General features: G+C 52.6%; 1 protein-coding gene across 1 annotated transcript in view; it reads right to left on the bottom strand.

Annotated features, from left to right (window-relative positions):
* Window positions 1-27,336, bottom strand: part of TMEM132D (transmembrane protein 132D) — a 547,747-nt gene that overhangs the window by 65,408 nt on the left and 455,003 nt on the right. Inside the window, exon 5 of the mRNA XM_088019389.1 lies at window positions 19,723-19,866. Within this exon, the coding sequence (XP_087875515.1) occupies window positions 19,723-19,866 (144 nt within the window). The remainder of the gene's footprint in view (window positions 1-19,722; window positions 19,867-27,336) is intronic.

A 27,336-nucleotide genomic window follows, 5' to 3' on the forward strand; every position in this document is an offset into this window, starting at 1 on the left:
CTCTCTCTCCCTTCTCTAAGCCCATGTAAGCAAGGGCATCTCCGTGACAGACTCGCACAAGCGTGGCTCCCCTGTACGGCTCAGTAGCAGGTGTCACTGAGATGCCACCGACTGTCTTTGGGACTCATAACTTTAGTTCTTTGAATCTCAGGAAATCTTCCGACCACTTGGCCACGGCCACGGACGAAGGTGGCCTCCAGGAGGAAGAGTCTGAGCATCAGGAACAGCCTGTCCTTCTCTACGCCAGGGAGGGGATTTCAGTGCCTTCTGGGATTCGCAACACCCCCTCCACTCTGCTTTCATGGCTCTCTCTATGCCGCTGCAGAGGATACACTGCTTTTAATTACAGAGAATTAAAGTCCATTTTGAGACGTGTGTGGCCTCGGAGAGAATGTGAAACGTCTTACTGTCAGCAATTAGCTTTGCAGAAGGGCAGCAGGTGACGGCAGGGCTGGAATTGCTCATTGCAGGTATGAGGACCGAGTCCGGCAATCCATTCCAAGAAATCAGACCATCGCCTTCCAGGTGCGTGGTGGGCACTGCCCTGTCACAGCTGTCAAGAAGCTAAGTGCTGGGCACTGAGGTGTATTTAGCCTGAGAAGCTGCAATTTGGGGAATATGCTATTAAACACGTTGGAAGGAAAAATGCAAATACAGCCACGGTAGCCTTCGATCGCTGGCTGCCCTTTATCCCAGGGTCTTCGCTGTGAGGTGCTGCCTGCTGTGCGTCCTCCTTACCAAAGGACCCACCCCCAGCCTTGAGGGGTACCATGTTGGCAAGCGCCCAACTGGCGAGATTAAATTTTTAGGAAATGGGGAATTAACGGGACAAAGGAAAAAAGATACGAATCCTTCTAAGTGAAATCACAAGTCAGAATTACTTTACTTGTGAGTTAGGTTCTCAAGCCAATGAACAATGAATTCATACCTTAAAATAAGTTCTCATCGAGGGCCTCATGAGGTATGTCCCCACATGGGCTCTCTGAGTCACTAGGTGCCAGGGGGAATGAGGATGGGTGTTTGGGCGAAGTGGGGGGGTGGGAGTGTGTGCTTCTGCTCCAGGTGACCCAGGCGGACCTCAGGCTGAGCCCCACACAGGATGAGGGGAAACTGATCTGCTAAACAAACCACTCTGAACACAGGTGCAAATTATTTCACCGAATCTCAAGTCTAAAACCGATTAAAGTGAGCCCAGTTGAACCTGAGCTGAACCTACTTATTTTCTAAGATTACAGAATAGTCTCGCACTTGAACTTGAAGCTGACCTTCAAGGTAAAAATTCCCAGTTCTGCCTCCAGGGAGGAAGATCCAGGGGCTCATTCACACCACCCCACAGAAGTGGGCCAGAGTAGTAAGGGGGCGTCGGGGCACGAATGATCGTCTCATTCGAAAAAGCATTTCCAAGGTTTCAAAGAAAAGATTTTTGTTATCTGAAATAAATGGAAGGTATGGCAGTGCGGAAGAAAGAATCACATTTTCAATTCAAAAGAACTTTTGAAAACAAGTTATGGTAAATTCTCAATTAATTTGTCCACCTAGAAAGTCAATGTTTTTCCCCAGGTGTTGTCAAATATAGCAACAGATGGTCACTTAGTATATCCAACATTCTACATTTCCTTCTCAAAACTGGTTGATTTAAAATTTCCTGTAAGAATGCTTAAAGTTTTTATTTCTATATCCATCCATTCTATCTATCTATCTCTCTCCATCCATCAATCCACCCACTCATCCATCCATCCATCCATCCATCCACCCATCTGTCCATCCATCCATCCATCCATCCATCCATCCACCCATCTGTCCATCCATCCATCCATCCACCCGTGCATCCATCCATCCATCCACCCGTCCATCCATCCACCCATCCATCCATCCCTCCATCCACCCATCCATCCATCCATCCATCCATCCATCCACCCATCTGTCCATCCATCCATCCATCCATCCATCCATCCATCCGTCTATCCATCCATCCATCCACCCATCTGTCCATCCATCCATCCATCCATCCATCCATCCATCCATCTGTCTATCCATCCATCCATCCACCCGTCCATCCATCCATCCACCTATCCATCCACCCGTCCATCCATCCACCCATCCATCCCTCCATCCATCCATCCATCCACCCGTCCATCCATCCATCCATCCATCCATCCATCCATCCACCCATCCATCCATCCCTCCATCGCCCATCCATCCACCCATCTGTCCATCCATCCATCCATCCACCCGTGCATCCATCCATCCATCCACCCATCCATCCATCCACCCGTCCATCCATCCATCCACCTATCCATCCACCCGTCCATCCATCCACCCATCCATCCATCCATCCATCCATCCATCCATCCATCCACCCATCTGTCCATCCATCCATCCATCCATCCATCCATCCATCTGTCTATCCATCCATCCATCCACCCATCTGTCCATCCATCCATCCATCCATCTATCCATCCACCCATCTGTCCATCCACCCATCCATCCATCCATCCATCCATCCATCCATCCATCCATCTGTCTATCCATCCATCCATCCACCCATCTGTCCATCCATCCATCCATCCACCTATCCATCCACCCGTCCATCCATCCACCCATCCATCCATCCATCCATCCATCCCTCCATCCATCCATCCATCCACCCATCCATCCATCCATCCATCCACCCATCTGTCCATCCATCCATCCATCTGTCTATCCATCCATCCATCCACCCATCCATCCATCCAACCATCCATCCATTTTCACATCACTGAATCTAAACCACATTGTTCTCAAATATACTTCATATAGAGCTCTCGAAACAATCCAGAGGCCCTGGAAATGTGTCTAGTTTTAATGAAGTGATCTTACTCTGACAACACCACAGAAAATCTCTAAATTGAGCTGCCACAACAAGTATTCCTCCGAGCTGTTGAAGGTTGGAGTCAGAATACAGTGCTGAGCTCCTGACTCCTGCTGACAGCAGAGCTCAGAGGGGTCTGTAATCTGCAAAATGCCAGATCTTTCCATTAGGAGCCTCTGGCACTTTCATCGGCGGAGTGGGTCCAAGAGAGACTTGGCCCCCACAGGGTTTTTATGTGCTCACCTGTTGAGAGTGCATATTTAAAATTCAGGTGAGCCAAAGGCTCTGTGATGCACGTCCGACTTAGACCCTGCTCCTGGCCACCCGGGCTCGGGCCTGTTCAGGGAGCCCTCCAGACCCACCCTGCCTATGGCTCAGCTTAGCTTCCTTCTGCGCCTCTGCTGGGGCAGGGACTCTGACCTGCATTCTTCCCAGGACACTGTTTGATCCACACTGGGAAGGAGTCCATGGAGCAGGGGCGTGGGGGTAGGTGTCCCTCACCACGCATCCCTCCCTCCAAGCCATCTGTATTGTCACCTGGGCCTACCTCCTGGCTTTCCCGTCTTCTGTCTCTTGGTTCATCAGAACTGTGTTTATTTGTGATGGGTCCTGGCGCCCACTGGAGCTGGACTGCTGGGGTTCAAACTTGGGTGCAGGCTTCGGGTTCCCCATCTGTAACCCGGGCCCCACCTTATGAAGATGCAATGCGCTATTACATGTAAGTGTTCAGAACAGTTCTGGGACCAGAACAACCACGGAGAGTTAAGATATCGAATTCTAGTGGCCACTGTAAATTCATGGTACATACGACAATTTCATTTTTTTCAGAATTGATTTTACATAACACTAACATCTTATGAATGTTCAGAATTCACTGAATTAAAACTAAATATGTAATACATTTTCGATACAGCATTTTTATGTATTACAAAACATGAGGTAAATCTCACCTTCACAGCATGCTACATATTGAACAACTAGTGTCCATGTAATATGAATAATCAGCTATAACATGCTCGCCTACTTTTTGGATTTCAGGGCCCTCCACGCCAAGTGTGACCCTTTCTTCCACTTCTTTCTGGGAGCACAGTTACTCCTGTCAGTTAGGTGGGACCATGTGATCGAGCTCCGGCGGATGGAACGCGGCCCGGGAGCATCGTGAATGATTTTCCAGACCGTCCTCTCTTGCGCTAGAGAGTGCTAGAGGGAGAAGCCACAAGACGGAAGGCGCCTGGGTCCCTGCATCACCATGGGGAGGGGGACGGGAACGCGATGTTGGATTGTTGTACTAAGAGAAACGAACGCTGTGTTGGAGGTAGGCTTGCTCATTACCGTGGCAAGCCTTACGCTAAGCAGTGCAGTGGAAAGAGGACAGATGGGGGATGCTAAGCAGCTGTTCGGTCTTGGAGGTAAAATGAGGCAGGGGGGATTTGGGCTAGAGTGTCGGGGAGACAGGGGTGGTGATGGACGGGGAGCCGGGAGGGCCAGAGTGAAAGGCTGAAATTGTGCTACTTGAATGTGACTTAAAAATGAGCTGGGGTTATAAACCTCTTCGGCGATGACTGAACCATAGCCACTGAATTCTTAAAAATAGTAACAGACCAGCAGCGCAAAGTGAATGTTTTTTGTGCTGTCACACGGACACTGCGAGAAGTGACAGCCCGCCGCTCTCCTCCTCCTAAAAAGTGGTGAGTTACCGTGTGACACCGGGACCTGACGTGTCCCTCCCATCAGCACGAGACAGAGCGACCGCACGCTTCCGCAACCAGGCTCACCGTGCTTACTGATGAAGGTGACGACTTCCTCACATAACCAAGTCCAACGTCAAAGCGGGGGTGGGGGGGGGTCTTCCGGTCCTGGCGTACCGCCGTCCACACCAGTCCCTCCATCCACCTACCACCCACATCGTTCTTTATCAAACTGTTTCTTGACTCTTCCTTATGCTAACTACTTCTTAAATTTCGTCTCGTCCCAAGGAAGAACACAGAGGAAATCATCGTGGATGGCGCCCAACATGTATTACTCTAATAAACATTAGAATATAAACCTACTAACACAGAAAATGTTCTTGCCACCATCTTGACAAATGTTGTGAATTCTACACGTGTAGGGAACACTGTGAAAGTATCCAAGACGTGCACACCATGCAGCTCAGTGAGCCAGCCCTGGGGGACCGTATTCTTTCTAAGTCTTACCCTGCGGGTGACCTTTCCTTTGAAAAAAATTAGATTCTAGGTTGTTATTCAGTGAGATGCTGCTTGGGGGTCCCCGACCCACAGAGACATATCAATGCTCGCTGTTCTGTTTTTCACCATGTTTAGAAATCTCCCCCTAAATATCAGGCCCATCCTCGCTCAGTGAGGCGGCTCCTGCTTGGCTCATGTTTGGGGTGACCACACATCTGATTCGTCCAGGATCGGACAGCTGTACACCCCTCTACTCATGAAGAACGTCTCCTCGTGGAAGGAATAGACTGAATTATATTCGACTCATAAATAGCCCGTTGGCTGTGCCCATCACGCGATCCCCTCCGCCTGCCTGTGCCGGGCCAGCTTCCTTTTTCCTCACATCCCCCATGAGCCTGCTTCTTCCTTCCAAGTTCACTATTTTGCGAATGGAACCACTGCCCCCCAGTGTGCCCAAGCCGGGACACTGAGCATCACCCGTGGATGCTGCTCTATCACCTGCCCCTTCTCATTGGTGATGCCTGTCCATTTCCTCTCTCATTATGGCCGACATCTACTTTCCTTTTGCAACCCCCAGCATATATTTTAGGTTGTAACGCATCATCTCTTGCCTGCAACTATTTATTTAGTTTTTAAAGATTTTATTTATTTATTTGAGAGGGAGAGAGAGAAAGCACAGAGGGAGAGTGTGAGGGAGAAGCAGACTCCCCGCTGAGCAGAGAGCCCGATGCGGGATCCATCCCAGGACCCTGAGATCGCGACCCAAGTTGAAGGCAGACGCTTAACCTGCTGTGCAATTATTTAAACAGCCTTGCCCGACACCCAGCCCCTTTTGTCATCTGCTCCCTGTGCTGTGGCCGAAGGGATCTCCCCCGTAACACCCCCAGAGCATGGCACTCCCTGTGGCTTACACGCCAAGCACGTAGTCAGGACCCCGGAGGTCCTAGCATGGCCTGTGGATACATCGCAACTCCAGGCTTCTCCAATCTGGAGCGAGCATCTGTTTTCTACCACTTGAACTTGGGCATCGAGGCGGGCCTGGTCAATAGAGCGGAGCTGGCCCAGGCACGGCCCGGGTGGCCCGCGGGAGGATGCGATGCATGCGGCCACGTCACCTCTGCCCCCAGCCCCAACCAACACGCAGAGGACACTGTCTCGGCCCAGCCAGCCCCGCAGCTCTCCAGATCACCCCGGGTGTGGGAACCAGCTGGGCACAGCTGAGGCCGGGGACACAAGTGCCCAGCAGACCACAGGCTTCTCAGGGAGATAAGTACCAGCTATTTAGCCGTTAGGTCTCGTGATTTTTGCTAGGTAGTATCCGTGTGGCCACACAGACCAGCCACACACGAGGCTCCCGCACGTGGGTTTCATAAGCCCCCACCCATGCACACGTCTCGGGCCCAGGGGTTCCCAAACAGGGACAACTCTGCTCCCAGACAGTCAGCAGGGACGGGAGGTGTTGGTCAGGTGTCACACTGGGGAGATGGTGCTACGAGCATCTGGCGACCCCAGGCAGGCCAGCTTCATCTCCTACCCCTTCAACGGCCTCAGCCACACCTCAGACCCTATAGCCCACGGCAGTCCTCACTTCCCGCACCCTCCCTCGGGGACGCCGTGCCCTCTGCTTGATCAAGAGAACGTGTGCGGCTCAGCATGGAGGGAGGCCGCATGTGGCTACCAGGAGCCTCTCCCCGTCTTGTCACACACAAACCAGGAGGAAAGGGTGTATGTGCTGTGCCACCACCTCAACGTCAGGACAGCACGTCTCCTTGCTGGAGACCCCAGAGGCAGTGTGGGGTGGCAGGATGAGGTACCCGTGGAGAGGCCAGCACCCCGAGCCTGGCCCCTGCGAATATGGCAGGTCACACGGCAAAGGGAAAGTAAGGGCGTGCCTGGAATCGAGGTTGCCCCTCAGCTGGCTCTGCGATGAGGGGATGTGCGCGGGTGGACCCAGGGTAGTCAGAGGGAGGGAGCGGGGGAGGGAGGCAGAGAACGGGGGCCACAGAGGCGGGACCACGAGTAACTGGACAGTCGGGGAGGCAGCGGGAAACACTTTCAGCAGGAACGTCTCGGGCATGTGAGCCAATAAGCCTCTGGCTCGTGCCGTTAGACACGCCTTCTGTAAGGACCCTGGGAAGTAACAAAACACCTTTGAAAAAGCATCCACCCAGACTGCAGTTTACAGGCCCCGGATTCTGCTCCTGAGGGACAGTGTGGACTTCCTTGGTTCCCACAGCTGAGCACCTGTGACACAGGACGCACTGTCCTATCCACGGGCTCCTGGCCTCGTGCCGCATTTGGGCCACAGCGCCTTCCGTCTCGGGGGTCTACGAAGTCCACGTAAAACTCAATGATGGATTGAATCCGATGAAATATTAAACACTGATTTATTCTTTTATTTTTATAAGTACTATAAATATTTTATGATCTTATTTAACGGATTTTATTGCCTTTTTATTATTTTGTTACTGTAGCTGTCATAATCCTGTTTGGGTTTTACAAATTTTGCTTTCACTGAGAACACTGGAATAACCTCTGGTTTCAATATTAAACGTCTTTTTCTCTGGCTTTTCTCCCCCAGCTTTATTGAGATATAACTGACACATAATATTGTGTAATTTTAAGGTGTACGACACGATGATTTGATGCACATATACCGGGAAACGGCCACCATGATAAGGTTGGTCCACACCTCCACCACCTCAAATGACGATGGTGATTTCTTTGTGCTGAGAACATAGGATCTACTCTCTTCGTGGCCCTCAAGTACACAATACAGAATTATTAACTCTAGCCACCATGCTGGACATCAGATCCCCAGAACTTATCCGTCTTACAACTGGAAGTTTGTGCCCATTGAGCTACATCTTTGGAAGATGGAAAAGGGAAGGAAACAGAGCTTCCCCCTGGAATTATCCAGAAAGGATACCACCCTACCAACCCCGTGACTGTAGCCCGCTGAGACACACGCTGGTCTTCTAACCTACAAAACCATATGATAATAAACACTGTTTTAGGTCAGTACACGCGCGGTACCTTTTCACAGCAGTGGAAACCCAATACGGAGTGCAAGGGGTTCGAGACAGCCCGGCACCAGCTGCCCGGGCTCAGCACAGCAGCCGCCGGACAGCGCGCCCTCTGGCCCAGCCTCACCGCCCCGCCGCAGGCTCTGGAGAGGGCTCGGTCCTGCCTCCCGCCAGCCACGATCTGCCTCATGTGCCCCTGCTCCACATGGCGCCTCCCATCCTCTGCCCTCCACTGGGGATCCTGGGCCTCCAGAACACACCAGCCTTTCCCACCTGAGAGCCCGTCTCTACTGTTCCCTCTGCTGCAAACGCTCTTCCTTCCTGCCCACGTTACCGCGGGATTCGCTCACTCTCCTCCAAGTCCCCTTCGCAGTGAGGCAACTATACTCTTGTATGAATATATACATGTATGTGTGGACACACACACCTTGCTGAGAAGGCACACGGGAGGAAAACAGAACATATACACACACACACACACACACGTAAAACTGCCATATATGATACAGGAGAAACATATGACGTACAGGGTATACACAGAATAGATATATATATATGAAAACGGGATGTAGTTACATATGTGGAACTGTTATACGATATATACGATAATAAAATATACATGTACAGGATATATAGAAAAGTAAAAACATCTATTTTCCTCCTCTATAAAGAAAACTCGATATAGAATGTAGATAGCTTAAATATGTGATATTAATATGTAAATAGGGTACATATATTCATCTCCCTCCCTCCATATATCCTGCTTTCCTCCTCTATGGAGGAATCTGTATATGTCAAACTACATATATATATATATGAAATTATATGTATAGGAAATAGGATATATTCTATCTACATTTGGAGCTATATACATAGGTATATAGAATATCATATATATATATATGAAAATATCTATTTTCCTCCTCTATGAAGAAAAAATTTATGAAGTTATATTTATGACAAAATAGGATATAGGATATTACATATGTATCTCTTGTAATCACTTAATAGGATTTCCCATCTTCCTCGTCATGAACTTTGATTTGTTCATGGCTCACTCTACAGCACCTGAACAATGCCCTGCATGCGTCAGAAACTCAGTAAATATTTGTTGAATAATTTATGTTTATACTTAAGACTAGGGGGCGCCTGGGTGGCTCAGTCGGTGAAGTGTCTGCCTTCGGCTCAGGTCATGATCCTGAGGTCCCGGGATCGAGCCCCGCATCGGGCTCCCTGCTCCGCGGGGAGCCTGCTTCTCCCTCTCCCTCTCCCACTCCCCCTGCTCTCCCTGTCTCTCTCTCTGTGTCAAATAAATAAATAAAATCTTAAAAAAAATAAAAGACTCTTCGTTGGACTGGTTACAAACATCCTAGTATGGTTTTAATTTTGCATTCTATATGGGAGATGCCATAATATCTTTTGAACTTTGGGTCTCTAAAGTCTTCATCTGTTTTTTAAAAAGATCATTTCCATGAAGAGAGGTGGCTGGCTGTGACCCCGGGCTGGGCTCCCCTGTGTCCTGCAGCTGTGCATGACCCGTGTCTAAGCCTGCTGGAGAGGATTCTCTGGAATAGATCTCTGGGCCTCCATCTGGGTGAATGTATCCCGAGAAGTGCTGCTCAGAGGTTGGAGGGTCGGACTTGGGATTTGGGACCAGGCTGATTATCTCATGGACGAAGCCCACCACCTCCATCGTGAGAAATATGGCCCATCAGCTCTACTGGGAAAGGCCCTGAGCTTGGTTTTCCTTTTGGTCACAAACACGCACTATACCTCCTGCTACTTTCCTTCTCTCTCTTCTTGAATCAAAGATCTTCTTCCCCTTGGGGGAAAGACAGCAGAAGCTTCTGTAACTCACCCTAAAATTAAAGTCAAGACTCTACATCAAGCTCTTGTGAGACAGGAATTCTGGTAAAACTCTGAAAAAAAAAATAAAAAAAATCCCTTTTGGAGAAGTATAACCTCTAATTTTGGGTTTTACGTGTACATTTTTGCCACCTCCCCCCCCCCCCCATTTACCTCTGCAGACGCAGAAGGCAAGGGGATGCTACTGGGTTGGTACTAATTATCCAACACCCCCTTCAGTAATGAGAGTTTCTGCTCTATGTCGGGGGTTTGTATCAAGGCAGGTGTGGGGTAAGCTCAGATCCTTTCAAAATGGGATGGTCCAGCTGACGTCTGCCTGCCCCGGTTTAGCACCGATGGAGGTTGGACTCCTAAATCATCAGGCAAAACACTACCGTTCTAGCTCTGGGTTTAAAAAAACAAAAAAACAAAACATTACAACAACTTTGTGCCAATTACACACATTCGGTATATGATACACAGTGTGTAACTGCCTGAGTGCTGAGTTAGAGGGTTTAAAATGAGTTATGGCCTATATCTCATGCCTTAATGCACCTGTTGTCAATATGTTTTCCTTCTTCATATAACAGTGTGTTTGTGGTCACAGACCTACAAGTCAAATAAATAACTTCCATCCCAGAAATGGAGGGGAATCAGCAAAGCTCCGCCTCGCCTCACAGGACTGTTAAGACTCCAGAAGGTACTACGCCTGCAATTTGGGCTGCTGCCACCAGGTGGTGCCCATTTGGCAACCTGTGGTTCCTAGCAGGTGTCTGGGTCCAGGTGTGCGTCTGAGGAGTCCAGGTGATGCATCCAGGTGTGTCCAGCTGATGCACCTGAGCATTCGGCAACCAATACCTCCAAAACCCCACTTTACTGAAGTAGCCCATCAAACACAACTTATGTGTGCTAACAAAGTCCACTTAACCAGAAATACCACCGAAGGGAAATGGGGGGTGTGATACCTTGTACCTCACTCGATGTCTCTCAATATTTAAATACAAATCTAGGTTTATTTTGCCATTCATTCATTCACCCAGCAAATAACTACCACATGCCGGGCCTTCGGTTCAGTCCAGACTTACAGAAATGCATCAGACATGTCTCCAGTATAGAATTTTTCCAAATCCATCAGTGGTGCTGATGCATAGATAACTTAGGGTAAGGATGGTCCAAGCCCAGGACGGTCACATCTTACTACAGAAAGGCCAAATTCACCCATAGTGAAAATGACTCTTGAAAATCTTTTAAATTGAAACCCTTTTGGCCATGAATGTATCCTTTGACTTCTAACGTGTGACTTTTGTCATTTTAATCTTTGAAGCCTTGGAAGTAATGGCCGGTGCTCAGTCCTCCCGCTGAGTCTAACTGCCTACCCATGTCTGCAAAAGGGATGCTCACCCCAAGGCTTCCTGTTCCCATGTAAGCTACAGAGAATCCCAATTAACCATCATACTTCTTCATTCATGTAGGAAATGGAAAGCATGGAGTAGCAATCAGGCTGGATCCCCTTCCTGCTCACCTCACCCCTGTTTCTGGCCTTCCCATCTGGAATGTTCTCTCTACAGCCTTCTCAACATACCATACTCTGAACTGGACCAACAGAGCCGTTTTCATACAGTTCTAAATACTATCCATCAACTCAATGTCCATCATCCCTCCTGGGGCCTGGAGGGAGTTCGATCCACCGTCCTTGGGATGCTTTTGCTTTTTTGGATGAAGGTCCAGGGAAATCCCACCGTACAGTAAGTAAATGGGCATCTCCTCACCCAAATAGGAGAACGGTGCTCTGGGTTGTTTACTGATTTTTTTTCCTACCGAACAGAAGTTTCTCTCTGATATCAGAATCCTCTCTGTGACGACCCAGAGAGAGGACGCTCTTCACCCAGGTTCCCTGTGCAACTTCCTAAGACCCTTTCCTCTGCACAGCCATTGGCAGAGAGCCCACGAGACGGCAGGTGCTGCTCCAGGGGCTGGGAGACCAGCAATGATCCAACCAGCAAGTCCTTGTCCTCGGAGAGGCGGACAGTGAACAAATGAACGAGGAAAAATGCAGTAAGATCATGGGGATACGTTCCATGAAGAAAAAATAAGGCAGAGGAGGGGATGGAGGCTGGGGAGGAGGGGGGCATCTGAGCCGAGCCCCGGAGGAAGCAGGGGTTGAGAATGCCAGTGAGGAGGCTTGTGGAAGGTCCACTTTCCCTCCCAAGCGCGGCCCCGCTCCACCAGCTCCAAGCGCAACCTGAGAAGAACCTGTGCGGACATTCTCGAGGTTTACGATACGGCTACAGGCAGAGTCCTACTTACAAGACAAATACACGAGTGATCAAAATGTAAGATTCACTTCCCGGCACAACGTAGAATCAAATCAGCCGTGGGAATGTCACCATACCCACGTCACCACAGAAGAAACCGAGGAACAGAGAGATGAAGCATCTAGCCCTGGTTCTCATCTCTAGGTAACAGAGCCAGGATTTAAATGCAGGCAGCTTGGCACAAGAACCCACACCCTCAAGTGCCCTGCGTGCTCTTCCCGTGTGGCGACAGTCAGCCAGGATGCCATAGCGGCTGCCCGTCCCAAAGGGGCATGTGCCGCAGACCCCACCGCCCCCTATCGCTTCACACATTTGTCATCGCCTGGATCTCATATTCGGCTGGGCTTGTGATCCTTGGTCTATGTGCTCCAGGATCCTTTATGTCAATTCTATGCAAATGGGTGTTTTATGGGGAGAAATGTGGTTCCTTCTAGGTCTGAGGTGACAAAGAAGTTTTGCCTTTTTTTAAAAAGATTTTATTTATTTATTTGAGAGAGGGAGAGAGAGAGCGCATGTGCTTGCACAAGCAGGGGGAGCAGCAGAAGGAGAGGGAGAAGCAGGGTCCCCGCTGAGCAGGGAGCCCGATGTGGGGGCTCAATCCCAGGACCCTGGGATCACGACCTGAGCCGAAGGCAGATGCTTGAGGTTTTATCTCTTATGGCCACGATTGGTGGTGTTGCAAGGGATTCCTGTGCCGATGTCTGAACGCAATAGAGACACGTGCTGAATTCTACTGAGGACGTGTGCCACGGGGCTGGCGCCACGATGGACATTTGCTGATGCCGCTCTGGGCTCACCCAGGGTGGAGGGCAAGGTTGGCTTCCGCCTCTGAGCCATTTTGCCCAATTTCCCCAGCAGACAGAATCTCTGCTTGTCCTGACTTTGCCTCCCAAAGAGGAACGTAATCTAAGCAAGTGCATTTGGAGAGAAATGTCCAGGAATTGATACATGCCGTCTCTCCCAGAAGTGTATTTGCTTTAACAAAGCATTGCAGGCAGACGTTAATGCTTGACCCAATGGCATGAAATTTCGCTGGAAGGACTGCAACCATCCATGGAGGAGTTATTTCTGGCCGGGAGCACAGGGTCTCCAAACGCCCTGCGAGTCATCACCCAGGGAGGAAAGGCCTGTGTGGCGTCCCTGAGCAGAGATGGGCTCTCCTCTGTAGGAGGTGGATGGTGAGCGCACCTGGCTCTGCGGCCGTCCCGCCCCCCCCACAGTGCCACTCAACTCGGCCATGTACAGCCGCGGACAATAGTGCACACATGCGCATTCCCGATCCGTTCGCACGGCAGGCATCGTGCACCAAACCCAGTCCTGGCGGATGAGGGATGGAGGCCAAAATGGAACGGGACTTGGACCCAGGGACCATGCATCTTGGTTTCTGCAGATGTGTCAGAATTCCACGTGTGCGGAGTGGCATGACGCGCAACAGCCAGAAGACAGAAGCAGCCCAAGGGTCCACTGATGGATGAACACAGGAACCAAGTGTTGGCTGTCCACACGGTGGCATGATTTGGCCCTAACAAGGAAGGGGATTCTGACACTTGCCACACCACGGATGAACCTGGGGGACAGCATGCTGAGTGAGAGGAGCCAGCCACCGAAGCACAGATACCGCACGGCTCTATTCCTCGAACACACCAGAGGAGGTACATTCACAGAGGCAGACCGAAGGAGGGAGGCCGGCAGGGGCTGAGGGGCAGGGGCACAGGGGCTTGTGTTTAGTGGGGACAGAGCTTCAGTTCTGCAGGATGACCGGAGTGCTGGAGGCGATGGACAAGCATGTGAACGCTCCTAACACCCCAACCTGTATGCTAAGCAGTGGTTAAGACGGTGCATTTTATGTTATGTGTATTTTGTCACAATTAAAAGAAAAAAAAAACCCTCTCATTGTCTCAGTTTTCTTATGCAGAAAAAAAATAATACTTATTGCTACTTATTGCATGGCATTGTTGCGAGGATCAAAGACGTGGACGCTGGTCTGCTCTGTAAGGAGCGCCCAATACACATTCAAATGCCGTTTCTGTTATTATTGGGGTAACTACTATAACTGCTAGCTAACTATAACTACTGTAACCCGTAGCGGGAGTCAAGGGCCCCCCAGCAATGCTGAAAAGACGCATTATGTTTAAAAACCGACAGACAGACACAGAGGAAAATGGCTGGAATCTAGGAGTTGGGCCTGTGTATGGGGAAGAGAAGTGTTGTTGCCTCTAAACCAGAACATCGGTTCTCAATCAAGCGATAATAAATTCTGGTGTTAGGAAGTCAGTTTCAGTAAAGGAACACCATTATTTGGCGTCCAAAGAGAGGATAAAAGAGACAGTAGCTGAGAAAGCCCCGCCACTGCCCCCAGGCTGTCTTCCTTCCTTCGTCTCCTGCCCCACTTTCGGATGCATCCCCAGCGCGCCTCGCTGAGGGGTTCACCCCACTCAGCAGCTGCAGATTCCAAATGTCCTGATGGGGGGACTTCCTTGCCTACAAGGCGGGCTGAAGAAGGGCTGCGCTGGGAGGTCCCGCTGGGCCCCGGAGCCTCAGGGGGCTCGGTTCACCCACACAGGTGTGTCCCCCACAGCAGGGCGCCGGAGGCATCGCGCCCCTACCCAGCAGGTGACAGGGTTCCGCGGCTGAGCTGCTTCTCCCTGGCTCGTCCATCCCTGCAGGGGACCTAGGTCCTCCGAGGAGGCAGCTGGGACGGTGAGGAGCCTTAATCCCTACTAACGCCTGTTCCTTCGAGGGGTATTTACGCGGCCATTTGGCTGAACTCTTGGGGAGAAGCCGCCAAGCTGCCCCGAGGAGCATAACCACAGCCTGGGGGTGACGACAGGATGAAACCCCGCCCCTCGCGGCAGCTCCGTGCGCACCCACGGCTCCCTCTGTTCCGCGGCCCCACTGGGAGCAGCGGACCTGCAGGTGCACGCCCAGCGCCGCACCAGGGAACCTGCCCTCTCCCTGCCTCCCGCTCGTCTACGCAGCCCGTTCCGCGTCTCCCCGTGTCCCCTTAGAGGCCGGCGGCTCCCTTCTGCTGGGACCAGCCTTGGGAGACCGTGTCAGTTCCCAGCTTGTGTGTCTGCTGGACCCTGAGCTGGGGGGCACTGCACGGTGGGGACTCACCGGGTCCAGCTGGGACAGCCTGGGGGACAGTCAGGGTGTGGTGGCAGCATGGGGCGGGTGCCAGTCTATGTAGGAGCTGCCGGCGAGCGCCTGGGACCAGAGCGTCTCGGGTGACGCCCCTGCCGGGCCATCCCTCTCCCATGCTTGTGACACAACAGTGCCCGCGGCGCCACTCTGGGCGTTCCTACGATTCCCTCACCCCCAAAGCTCTGCGGTCCGAGCGTTTCCAAAGCCCACTCCCCTGCTGTGCTGACAGCCCACACAGCTGCCCGGCCCTCCCGCCTCACCCCTGCAGATCACCTGCTTGGGTGATGAGGCTTTGGGCACTCAGGGGTCAGGGTGTTGGGGCTGCGGCACTGGGCTCGGGGGCCAGGGGACCCCCTGAGTGGGTCCCCAACAGAGCCAGTCCCGGGACTGGTCTGGGAGGTCTGCTCTCCTTCCTGTGGGGTTCCAGCCAGGCCCCAGGGACCCTCTCCTCCCATGGGGCAGCCTGTGTGCGGCGAAGCCAGAAGAAGCTCTGTCTGCAGGTGGGGGCTGAGGGACAGAGACAGAGAGACAGAGAGACAGAGACAGAGAGACAGAGATAGAGACAGAGAGACAGAGACAGAGAGACAGAGACAGAGAGAGAGACAGGGACAGAGAGACAGAGACAGAGAAAGACAGAGAGACAGAGACAGAGAAAGACAGAGAGACAGAGACAGAGGCAGAGAGATAGAGAGAGACAGAGACAGAGACAGACAGAGACAGAGACAGACAGAGACAGAGACACAGAGACAGAGAGACAGAGAGACAGAACACAGAGACAGAGACAGAGAGAGACAGAGAGAGATAGAGACAGAGACACAGAGACAGAGAGATAGAGAGACAGAGAGACAGAAAGATAGACAGAGACTGAGACAGAGACAGAGATAGAGACAGAGACAGAGATAGAGAGACAGAAAGATACAGAGACAGAGACAGAGAGAGAGAGAGAGACAGAGAGAGAGATAGAGACAGAGACAGAACAATAGATAGAGACAGAGAGGCACAGAGACAGAGAGACAGAGACAGAGAGAGACAGAGAGACAGAAACAGGGAGAGATACAGTGAGAAATAGAAAGACAGAGACAGAGAGATAGAGTCAGAGGGAGAGGAGGGGCAGAAAAAGAATGTTCTCGAGATGTCTTTTGAAGTTCTGAATAAAACCACCATAAACTACCCCTGACTCTGGACTTTTCAATTACATCAGCCAACAACATTTTTTAATTTTTTTTTTTAACTGAAGTCGGCGTGGGTGGGATTTCCTATTATTTCCAAACCCTAAGAGTCCCAACAGATATTACTGCTGACATCCGAAATGCATCCATTAGAGATCGTTGCCTTTTGAAGACCCGGCCTCCTTGGGAAGCATAAGGTAACACGACTTCACGTAATTTACAGTTCAGTGAGAATGCCTTTTCCAGTGGATTCCCTGTGAAGAGGTTTCGATACGGATGGGGGAGAACACACAGGCTTATCCTGCCTCTGGCTGGAAAGGAAGAAAGAGCAAATAAAAATGAGAACACTGGAGCTTTAAAGCAGACCGTGCCGTCAGAGGCTTTCCAGGAGCCTGCGCAGGGGGATGTGGTTCTTCTCCAAGGACCCCTGGGCTTTCTGTCTCGAGGGTCTCCAAACGACACCGAAGTATTATAAATACCAGGGAGTCTCCCAGCCCCTGTGGTCCCCGGAGCTGCACAGAGACAGCTGAGTGGGCTGTGGGGTCTGACTTTTAGGCTGTGTGTCCGTCTGTGGGGCTGCAGGTGCATGTGCTCGAGCCCCCGTGTTTCTGCAGGTGATTTTGTGAGTCCCGGGATCACTGGAGTCAATCTGGACTCCCTAGGGCATAGCTGTTAAGTGTGGACTTCTTTGCTGACTGGTATTACAGGCCTAGCCCAGACTGCTCTGCACAAAGGAATCCCTTCCCAGGAACGTCCAGGGAAAGTCCGGGATGGTCTGGAGGGACTTGGCCTCTCGGGTGCCGTGGTGAGGACATGGCTTCCCCGTAGAGTGGCTCCGGCTTATCTGCTGGTCCCTTTCTGGAGGTGGGACCATCTGGTAACCGCAGGAGGTCTTGTCAAGGGGGGTTAGCAACCAGAACAAAAGGAGGGGGACCCCTTCTTTTATAAGACTTACAGCCTGAGTCTCCAGATGGCGCCTCCGTGGCTGGGACCGGGACCAGGTCTCTCCCGGAGCCAATGACGGCGTTTAGAGGGACACAGGGCTTTGTGGCCACCCTGGGTCACCCAGCCATCGGAAGCGGGGGTGGACACGGCACCATTTATGTTGCACGGATTAAGTGCCAAGACACAGAGGAATTTTCTGGAGAAAACATCATTGCTATTAGAAGGAGGGCAAATGGAGGGCTGGTGAGAACAGACTCGAACGTCCTTCCCAGGAATCCGCAGTCTCCGCTGTTACGAGAACGCGTCTCCCCACCCTCGTTCCTGCCGTCCCCTCGGCCTGCAGCGCGTTTCCATGTTGTGTGTCATCTGGCTGACCGTGGGCAGACCCATCGTCCGTGTCTTGGTGTGAGTGTGTCCACGAGAAGGCTTTCGTGATTCAGCGGCTCGCGTTCTCATCTTGACCCCTGCACTGTTCACTCATTCATTCTCCACACATTTGTCGAGCGCGTACTACCTGCCCAGGGCTGTACGTGACGGGGCGCAGCGGCGAAGGAAGAGAACCCAACAGCCCTGCTCTCCCAGAGCCTATATCCCCAAGAGACGGTCAGACAATAGACCAAGCAAAATAAAAATATATATGTGAAAATACAGGAATATATACTGCACACACATAACTTAGATGAATAAATGTAACGGATAAAAACCTAGCGGGGCTGGGGAAGACGGTGCCGTGGAAACGTGCGACAACCTTACCACCACTGCCCAGGAAAGGCAGGGGAGACGGGAAAGTGAGGGACCCCACAGCCCTGCAAGGAAGGGGGTTCGGAGCAGAGGGCCCGGGGGCCTGAACCGTCAGAGGGACGGCAAAGACCCTGGTGCGTGGGACCGACAGAATGAGCGGGAACGGAACAAGAGTGAGGTCAGAGTGCGGGCAGGCGGGCAGGACTCAGCGTCCCCGCAATCACTCTGGCTTCTCCTCCAAGACGGAGGGAAGCGTGCGGACGTTTGCGAGCCGAGGAGGGACAGCGTCAGCCTGACGTTTTGATCCCTGTTGCTGCCGCACCGAGAACAGACTGCGGGGGAGAGGTGGCCCCTGGGAAGCCCGCGGGGAGGTCGCTGCTCGGGGCTGGGAGACAGACAGGAGCGCGCGCTGGGGGCTGGCAGGACGCCTGCCGGAGGGCTGGGTCCGGAACACGTTTGGAAGGCACTGCCAACAGGATTTGCTGGAGGACTGCATGTGGGGGGAGAGAGATCAAAGGGTGAGCCAAGATACGGCGTGTGCCCTGGGGAGGCCCGGCCTGCCCTGCACCCCCTTCCTTCCCACCTCTGCCTTCTCTCCAGCCAACCGCAGCACAAGGGCCGTGCCTCTGACTGTGGTCCTGCCGTCGTGGAGGACCTAACACCCAGTGGGGATCCAGTCGGCGTCTGTCCACTGCTTTCGGGGGGTAGACACGCTCCCTGGAGTTCCCAGCAGGGCAGAGGGGCTTAGCAGCTCCCGTCCAGCACCAGCAGGGTGCCGAGCTCGGACTGCCGCTGGGACCCAGAGGGAAGGGGTCGGGTGCACCTCCAGCCCTCCCGCCGTCCCCAGGCTCCGAGGAGGTGCCAGGCAGCGGCAGCACGACAAGGCCATCCCCTGCTGAGGGCAGCGTGCTGCAAGGTGCCCCGCCGAGCGCCCCTGCTGACGCGTGTCCCCGCATGCCTTGGCTTCACCTCATCTGTGCATTCAATTATAAAGAGAGAGAAGAAGCCAGGAAAGAAGGGGTCCAGGGAATGTAAATGAAGGGCTGCCCCCCACGTCCCCCCAGCTGCAGAGCAGGCCTGGGTTGGCCGGGGAGAGTGGGGACCAGTCTTCTCTTCCTCCCTCGGCCAGGGCTGTCAGTCGCAGGGGGGTGACTGAGTGCACGCTCGGCCCCCGCACTGACTCTGCACACACTCTCCCTGCTAGGCAAGCCCCCCAGGGCACGGCCGCATGCTCGCCAGACTAGGTCTGGCCCCCTTCCTGGCCCCTGCAGCCCCCCACGCCCTTCCCAGGGGCTGGGACGAGGCGCCAGGCACTGGGCAAACACGAAAGGTCAGGAGTTCGGTGGACCCGGCTCAGCCTCCCAAGTGGTTCTGCATCCCGATCAGGGGAGGTCTCCTGACACCAGCAGGGGCACCACCGGAATGGGCTGGGAGGGGCGCCAGGACCCGCAGCAGTCACGGCCACGGACTCCCGGGGCAGGGCCGGGGGCGTCCACTTGCCTTGATGACGTCTTCGTCAGACGACCAGCACTCCACAGACGTCAGCAGGTCCGTCACCGCGCCGTCCTCCTCTACCGACACCACCTTGACCGGGACGGCCACTGTCTTCCCCGTGAGGATGGCTGTGTTCAGGATCTCCGCCTCCTGGAGGACAGACACACCTTCCAGTCACACACCTCCCCGTGCGACGGCCTCCCGCCTCCCCACATGGGACCCCGGCGCCCGCACCACCGCAGATGGCGTAGAGAGGTCGTGTCCTGCCCGAGGTCACACAGCCTGGCGACGGTGAAGGTGGGACTTGAACCCAGCAAGTCCCGCTGCTGAGTCCATGTGTTAGCTATTCCGATCTGGCTGAACTCACACAAAGTGATGCCACCTTCAGCCGTGAGCTGTTGGCCAGAGGAGCAAGCTGCCCTAAAAACAGCTGAGATTAGCATCACCCACGGCCTGTCCAGCGCGTAGGGTGCACGCGGAGGTGGAGACCCTCACTCTCGGAACTCCGTCACGATGGCTGTCGTTCACTCCCTGTCCCTCTTCCAGGCCCTTATTGGGTCCCGGTCTCTGTGTGTGTCTGGAATGCTGCTATGGTTCCAATGACAGGCTCAGCCCCCGACGTGACAACATACACACACCCCACACACTCACCCGAACATGCATTTGCCTGCTCAACGCTTCCCTTGTTGCTCAGCTCAAGGTGTCCCACGGGATGTCCCTGCTTGCCCTCGTTATTTGCTTCCAGAGCCCCTCAGAGCCCAGGACACACAAGCACAGAATCTCCTCTGTGGCATCTGACACCGTTATTTAGAATAATTCTAAGTACTTAGAATTATTCAATTGGTGATCTCTCTTCCAGGCTGTAGCTCCGTGGGGCTGGTCTGCCTTCTGCTCCCCAGTGCTTGGCACAGGGCTAGCCGCAGCGAGCGATTCATTATCTGCAGGACGTGTGGCTAAGGACTCGACCGAAGGACTGAACCCACACACCTGCCTCCCCGGTCTCCGGCTCTTAGTCCTGCACGTGGACGCAGGGCCTCAGGCTGCATGTCCCAGACACTGAGTGGCGGCCCTCATTCTGCACCTGTCCCCAGCGCACCTCTCCCTTCTTCCGTTCCTCCTACAGGGCCCCGGGAGATCATAGGAGCCCATTTCTCAGATGGAGAAAACTGAGCCCCAAGAACCAGAAGTGGGTCTCATTCCCCTCTGCAGGGACGGTCTCCCCCAATCACACAAAGATCAAAGTCCCCATACAACCCACAGCCTCTGTACAACTAGCCTCCCAAATTCTTGCCCATGGCATTCTTGCTCAATGCTGTTAACTGCGGGCCAGTGCTGTCCCCGAGAGGGGGGCTGTGTCGGGGCAAACGCCGAGTTTCTTCTGTAGGTCCGACCTTGTCTGGCCTATCCTTGGTGAAGCAGCAGTGAGACACCCGGACGGGTGCTAGGAGACCCGTCTCTCTTAGGGCCAGGCTTGCACAGGTTCTTGCTAATTTGATTTTCATGTGAAGTCGCAAATTCCCATTTAGGAGTATGCCAGAGGAAGGGATAGAAATGTATCATCCTAACATTGCATAACTCTTTTCCTTATGTTAACTTTATATTTCTTACATAAGATCTTATTTTTCCTTTATAGGACTCGTTCATCTTATAATTAGCTCATTTGGTTTAGATCTGAATGTGAAACTATATATATGTTTTTTTTTTTTTAATTATTTAATTCTGAAAGAAAGACCGCAGTTTGGAATGTTCCTGAATTTCAAAGACCATGCCTTATACTGTCTCAATACGCAAAAGCTTCTAAATGCCCATTGATTATGTGCTTGTTCCCCCCCTGCCTTGTGAGTTCCCAGACTGATGCGCTTTTATTTTGGGCGCAAGCATAGTAAAACGAAGGGATGAAGTCAGAATGTGGTGCTACACCGCCTCTGGGGGGGGGGGGGCGCGGGGAAGAACCTGTGTCTATGTTCCTACTAAAAGGGTAGAGATCCAGGAGAACCATTCACACTTTGGGAAGAAGTGGGAAAACACTCCTTAACTCTCTGGCCCAAACTGGCTCATCTCAAAGGAAAGAACAGAGTGGGGGCATGGCATTATGACTTTGGACACCAGCTTCAGGGAAGAGGAAAAAGATTTCGCATGTGCCTGGTGGAAGAACAAGCAGCATCCAACAGTAAAACCCAAAAGGCCTTTAAAGCACCTGTGCATTCAAGGCAGCGCGGTGAGGACCAACCCCGGACTCACTGGTGAGCAGGTGTGGTCCAGATGTCGGGGGTGCCTCCGGCTGGACGCATCACTCTGCCTACGGGACCTCACGGGGATTAGGGACGGAGCTGTCAGGCCGCCCCTGCCTTGTCTGCGCATTCCCAGTTCTTCAATGTCACGAGCCCGCTCTCTGGTGTAGCTCTGCTTTCTCCGGGAGGTGAATGGCACGTCTCCAGGAAAGAGGTGGTGGGAGGGCCCCGCTTCACCTTGGTTTGGTTTGAGATGCGACACACAGCTGCGTTGATGATCTGACCCCATCAAACCCCGGAAAGCTCAGCTGCCTTCCACCATGGGTTGCCCTCATCCCAGCCCCTCAGAGCGAGGAAAGCGAGGCAGGGAGGTCTTGAGAACGCACCATCTCAGTCCTCACTGGCAGCCCCACGCTCCATGCAGAGAGGACTCCCTGGGTACCCCACAGCTCCACAGAACTTCAGGCTCTCCAGAGGCCAGGAGGCCGCAAAAACGGGAGGAGAAGGTGACCGTGCTTTGAGGCCGCCTTGTAAGAGGGGCCACAGATACTCTCCTGGGATTCAACTCATGATCTATTGTAAGGAAACAATGCATGTCCTGGTTTTGCCCGAGAAATGACAGCTCCCATCGTAGCTTGGACCCCTCTAGAAACAGAGTCGAGAAAGGGATTCAAGGGCAGGGAGGCTTAGTGGGGGGTTCAGGAAGTGTCCGTAGGGGAGTCGGGAAGAGGCAGCCAGGAAGGCGTGCGAGCCTCCACCAGCTCCCGCAGTGGGTAGCTGGAGCTGGTCCTGCAGGGACTGAGCCGCGCTGCAAAATACACCATGTGTGTTATATATTTCCATGGGTGGAGATACATTATCACCCATTCCCTTGCAGGGAAATTACCTAAAATACACACCTAAAAATAGTTCCACGGAGGGGCGAGGGAGCTGGGTTATTTATACAGTGCCTCCTGAGAGCCGCTCCCGGGGCCGACCATCTCCGGCACATCCAGCCTGCTGTGTGCGTGGGCAAAGCAGCCTCCCCTGCTTTCCAAGGATGCTCCTGACAGACGGTGGTCCGGGGGCACTGTGCCGCACTGGGGTGTAAGGGACGTGCACAGGGCAGAGGACTGGGAATAAAACTGAGGAATGATGTCTCATCTGGAGGTCTGATGGATTGGAACCAGAATTAGAGGGTTTGTTTGTTTAATTTCCTCATGCCTTCCAGAATCTTGATTTCCTGCTTCATGAACATAGTCACTGATTCACGATCACCCTTCCAAATTAACTTTAAAATGGAGGGGAGGAAGGTGATGGAGGCAGATGAACATCACACTGGGGGCCTTCTAAACCGCACCCAGAGGTTGATCAGTGTGTTAGAGATGGTTTGTCACCCACCTGATGGCCACCTGCCTTTCTGCTCTCCTAGCGAAACCCTAATTTTATTTGAGGCTGCAAGATGCCCAGCTAAAATTACTGCATTTTGGGGGGGCTGTCCTTCATTTGTGACACAGTTCTGGTCCATGAGATATAAATGGAAGTCACTTGGTGAGGCTTCCAAAAAAGTTTGTGAAAAAAAGCAGATCCTTGGTGATTAACATAACAATAAATTTTTTTTAAAAAAAGCAGATTATGAAGGTTCTTTTGTGTTTCCCTTTCTTCCTGTTGCCAAGCACAGATGATCCTGGATTTGGGGTTGTATCTTGTACCCCCCACAGTGAAAGCATGTGGCTAAAAGCCACATGGCCCAGTATCATGTTAGGTTCAAGGGCAGGGAATCTGTTGCTGGAGTGCTGGGTGTAAATCCAGCCTCTGACACTGCCCAGTGGGTGACCTCGGATGGCTCACCAGACTCTTGTGCCTAATTAGCTTCAACGATGGAATGAGGATAGCACAGTGCCCACTTCCTGTGTCTGCCCGGGTTTCGGTGAGTCAACAGTGTTGGAGAGTTTATGACAATGGCCGGTGCCTCAGGTGTGAGTGGCTGGTGCCCCAGAGTGGACAGCGTCCCCCCAACATCCATGTCCACTCAGAACCTCAGGATGTGACCTCATTTGGGAAGAGGAGCTTTGCAGCTATGATGAGTTAAGTTCAGGCGAGGTCGTCCTGGATGAGGGTGGCCCTCCCCTTAATGACTGGTGTCTTTTTGAGACAAGAAGACACAGACAGAGCCCCCCCCCCCACCGAAGGTGGCTCTGTGAAGGCACGGGCGGGGATCGGGGTGGTGCGTCCGTAAGCTGAGGAACATCTAGGATGCCAGCAGCCACTGAAGCTGGAAGAGATAAGGAAGGATTCTCCTCAAGAGCTGCCACGTTCATGGTACTTTCTTACGGTGGCCCCAGGAACCAAGGGAAGGGTCCTGGACGCCGGCGGGATGCGTCCCAACACCAATCCTGGACGCTCCCTCCGAACACCCAGCAGAGGAAACACAACTAAGGTCTTGCTTATTTAAACCTGTCGCCCTCAGATAACCACCGTCCTTGTCTGATGTGACCCGCCAGCAAGAGGCCCTCCTGTTTCTCGGGTCTTGGGCTGAAACCAGCAAATCAAATAGCTTCTTGTCCCTCAGGAGGCGGGGAGAAAAATGATTTCTTTGCCTTCACCGTGACCGTGGCCCCTTGGGAGATCACGTGCCGTTTTCACGCCAGGCTCCGAGCCAGGGCCGCGTGTCTGAACTAGATGAGGAAGGTCGGAAGGAATAACGGCAAGAATGGCATTTGCGGCAGCGCTGCTCCCTCCTAACGAGAGCGTCCAGGTAAGCTTGGCGCATCTCTCCGGAGGGGGGCAGACAAGGGCAAACGTGCCATTAAACAAACGTGGCGGCGCCCGGGGGGCATGGCCACTCTTCCCCGCCGTGCGGGAAGCTGGCGCGGGCCCGGCATCCGTGAGCGTCCCCGGGGCACAGCGGCCCACGGCCGCGTCCCTCGCCTCCGCGCCAGAGTGTCACACCCCAAACTCCCTGAGAGAGGACACAGGAAGACGGGCATTCCGAAGGAGGGGAAGTAGAGCTAACTGGCAACTTGCTTTACTGAATCCACACGAAGGAACCATTTCCTACAGGGGCCGCTAACCAGGGCGTGAGAAAGGGGACAAGCTCGCCCCCAGACAGGACTTCAGGGCAATACTGAGGCAGATTTCCTTATAACATTGTTTATTCTGAGTCCCTGGGATGGAAGCTTCTGTTTTTGCCTGCCCAACCCCTTCTCCATAACAGCACATCATTATCCTTTGGGGAAGGTTTCCCTTCTCCTTGGGAAGGACAGACACAGCAACCCTCTCCCCCCACCGGGAGCTGGTGGGCATCCCCGAGGCCACACGGTCAGCCTCTCGCCCTTACCTGCCCCCGGATGGGAATTCCATTTGAGGGAAGCAGGCAGGAGCCACGGGTGCTCGGATCTCATTTCCCGTCAGCAGCACCTGGAAACCTGTCATTTCCCTGTTACCTGCATTTCCACGAAGGGCCTGGTTCCTGCCTTTTCTCTGGGCCATCCGTTCTCTGGGAGAGCCCATATTCTTTCACTAAACTCCTTTTTAGAGGGTTAAGTGTTCTCAACACACACACATACAATAATTATAATAAGGGAAATTTTGTAAGGTGATGCCTACATCTATGGCCTCGATCATGGTGCCACTTTCACGGGGGTATACTTATCCCCAAACTCACTGAGTTATATGCATTAAACATGCACAGCTTATATATGTCAACCATACCTCAAAAGTAGTTTAAAAAAAAACAAAACCCAAACTTAACCAGAATCAATGTGTTTTGCTTACAAGGAACCCTAATTAATAAAGATGACCAGGAAGGTGGTCAAACCCTTTGGGTTTCCTTCCAATTCTCATTGAGATGCAGACTTAGTATTTCTGAACAATTACCAACCTCAGTTGGCCAACTTGCAAATTGGATATTGCATTAGTCTGAATCTCCCCGAAAACAGAGCCTGGGACAGGCTCTAGGTGGCGTTAATTTACTTGCAAGGGGTGGGAAGTGGTGGGTGAGGCGTGGGAAGGAGGGAAATGCCCACCGGAGGTGGTGGTGTCCAGCCTGCAGCAGGGACCTGGGGAGCTAGTGTCTCCAGGGGGCTGGCCTGCCAGAATTGTCTGACCACAGGCTGGAAGCATGCATTTCTCCAGGGGTGTCAAGGCCACCCCTGGGAGGGCTCCCAGGAGGTCAGAGAAGCCCCCGGGGCCGGGGGGGAATGTGACTGGAGATGGGCCAGGTCAGGGAGGGGGGGCAGCAGCTCCAAGAATGGACTCGGGTGGTTATAAAGTTCTCGTATGCCAGGAAAGAACGCCCTCTGATAAAGTCTGGGACAAGTATTGTGCTTACTTTCTAAAAAAGGAACATGCCTCAGCATTCTTGTTTGCACGGAGACCTGTGGCCAGAGTTTCCAGTAATTCAAACAGCAGGTTTCAGGAGTAATGCTTCTTCTCTTGTCTGCTTACAATCCTTGGTGAAACTAAGACACTCCAGTAGCAAGACTGTATCAAATGCTCCACTGAAGTATCAGATGCTCTACCAGCATCCCACCTGGTCCTCAGGGAATGAAGAACTGACAGGTGCTGCATCAAGGAACCAGAGGGACAGGGGGCACACCACCCGGGGGGCTACACTGCAAGGCTCTGGGAGCAAGCACGTGCTAGATCTACCTATGATTGGCAACATCATTACTCTCCTCTTGATACCTCTGCGACTTCCCGTATTGCTAATATACTTGTTGTATAGAATATGTGCCCCATTTCTCACATATTTACTCCTTTTGGTTTTGAGAGATACCACGTGAGTCAAGGATCTTAGCTGCAGACAACAGAATCCGCTCTTGCTCATTTCAGCAGGAAGGGCTTTGCGAAGGACTTGGCATTGAATGACGGGCTGAAGAAGCAGAGTCCGGCTGACCTCCCAAAATCAGGGTCTGGAACTACTCAGTGGGCCTGCCATGGATCGCTGCTTCTGTCCCTGATTAGGAGGCTGGGAAGTCGGGCAGATTGTTTTAGACCCTTTCTGCCGCTCCCCAAACCCCACATACTCCCTCTTCCCCACACTGGAGAGAAAGCATCACATGGGCACATCTAATTGGCAGAGACAAAATCACAAGCCTAATCCCTCGGGGACACTCTGTTCTCTTCCTTCTCTGAATAAAGCAGATTTTTGGAGTTTACTTAGAGAACATGAGATTTACACAGCAAGGGACTGTAAGAACATAGAATACCTTTTGGGCAGCTACAAATCGGAGTTTTCCACAGCCTCTATCAACACGACATGCTCTGCTATCTTCCTGGTGTTTAAGTACAAAAAGAGACATATTCTGCTAAGTCGATTGATTCTCCGTAATTAAAATTTTATAATATCGGCATCATTTACTCTCTGCTCTTGACCCCACCTCCAACAACACAAAGAAGTAGCACT

The sequence above is a fragment of the Eumetopias jubatus genome, unplaced genomic scaffold, assembly GCF_037043125.1.
Source record: "Eumetopias jubatus isolate StellerSeaLion01/CBP00866 unplaced genomic scaffold, mEumJub1_p1.0 scaffold_16, whole genome shotgun sequence".
NCBI lineage: Eukaryota > Metazoa > Chordata > Mammalia > Carnivora > Otariidae > Eumetopias > Eumetopias jubatus.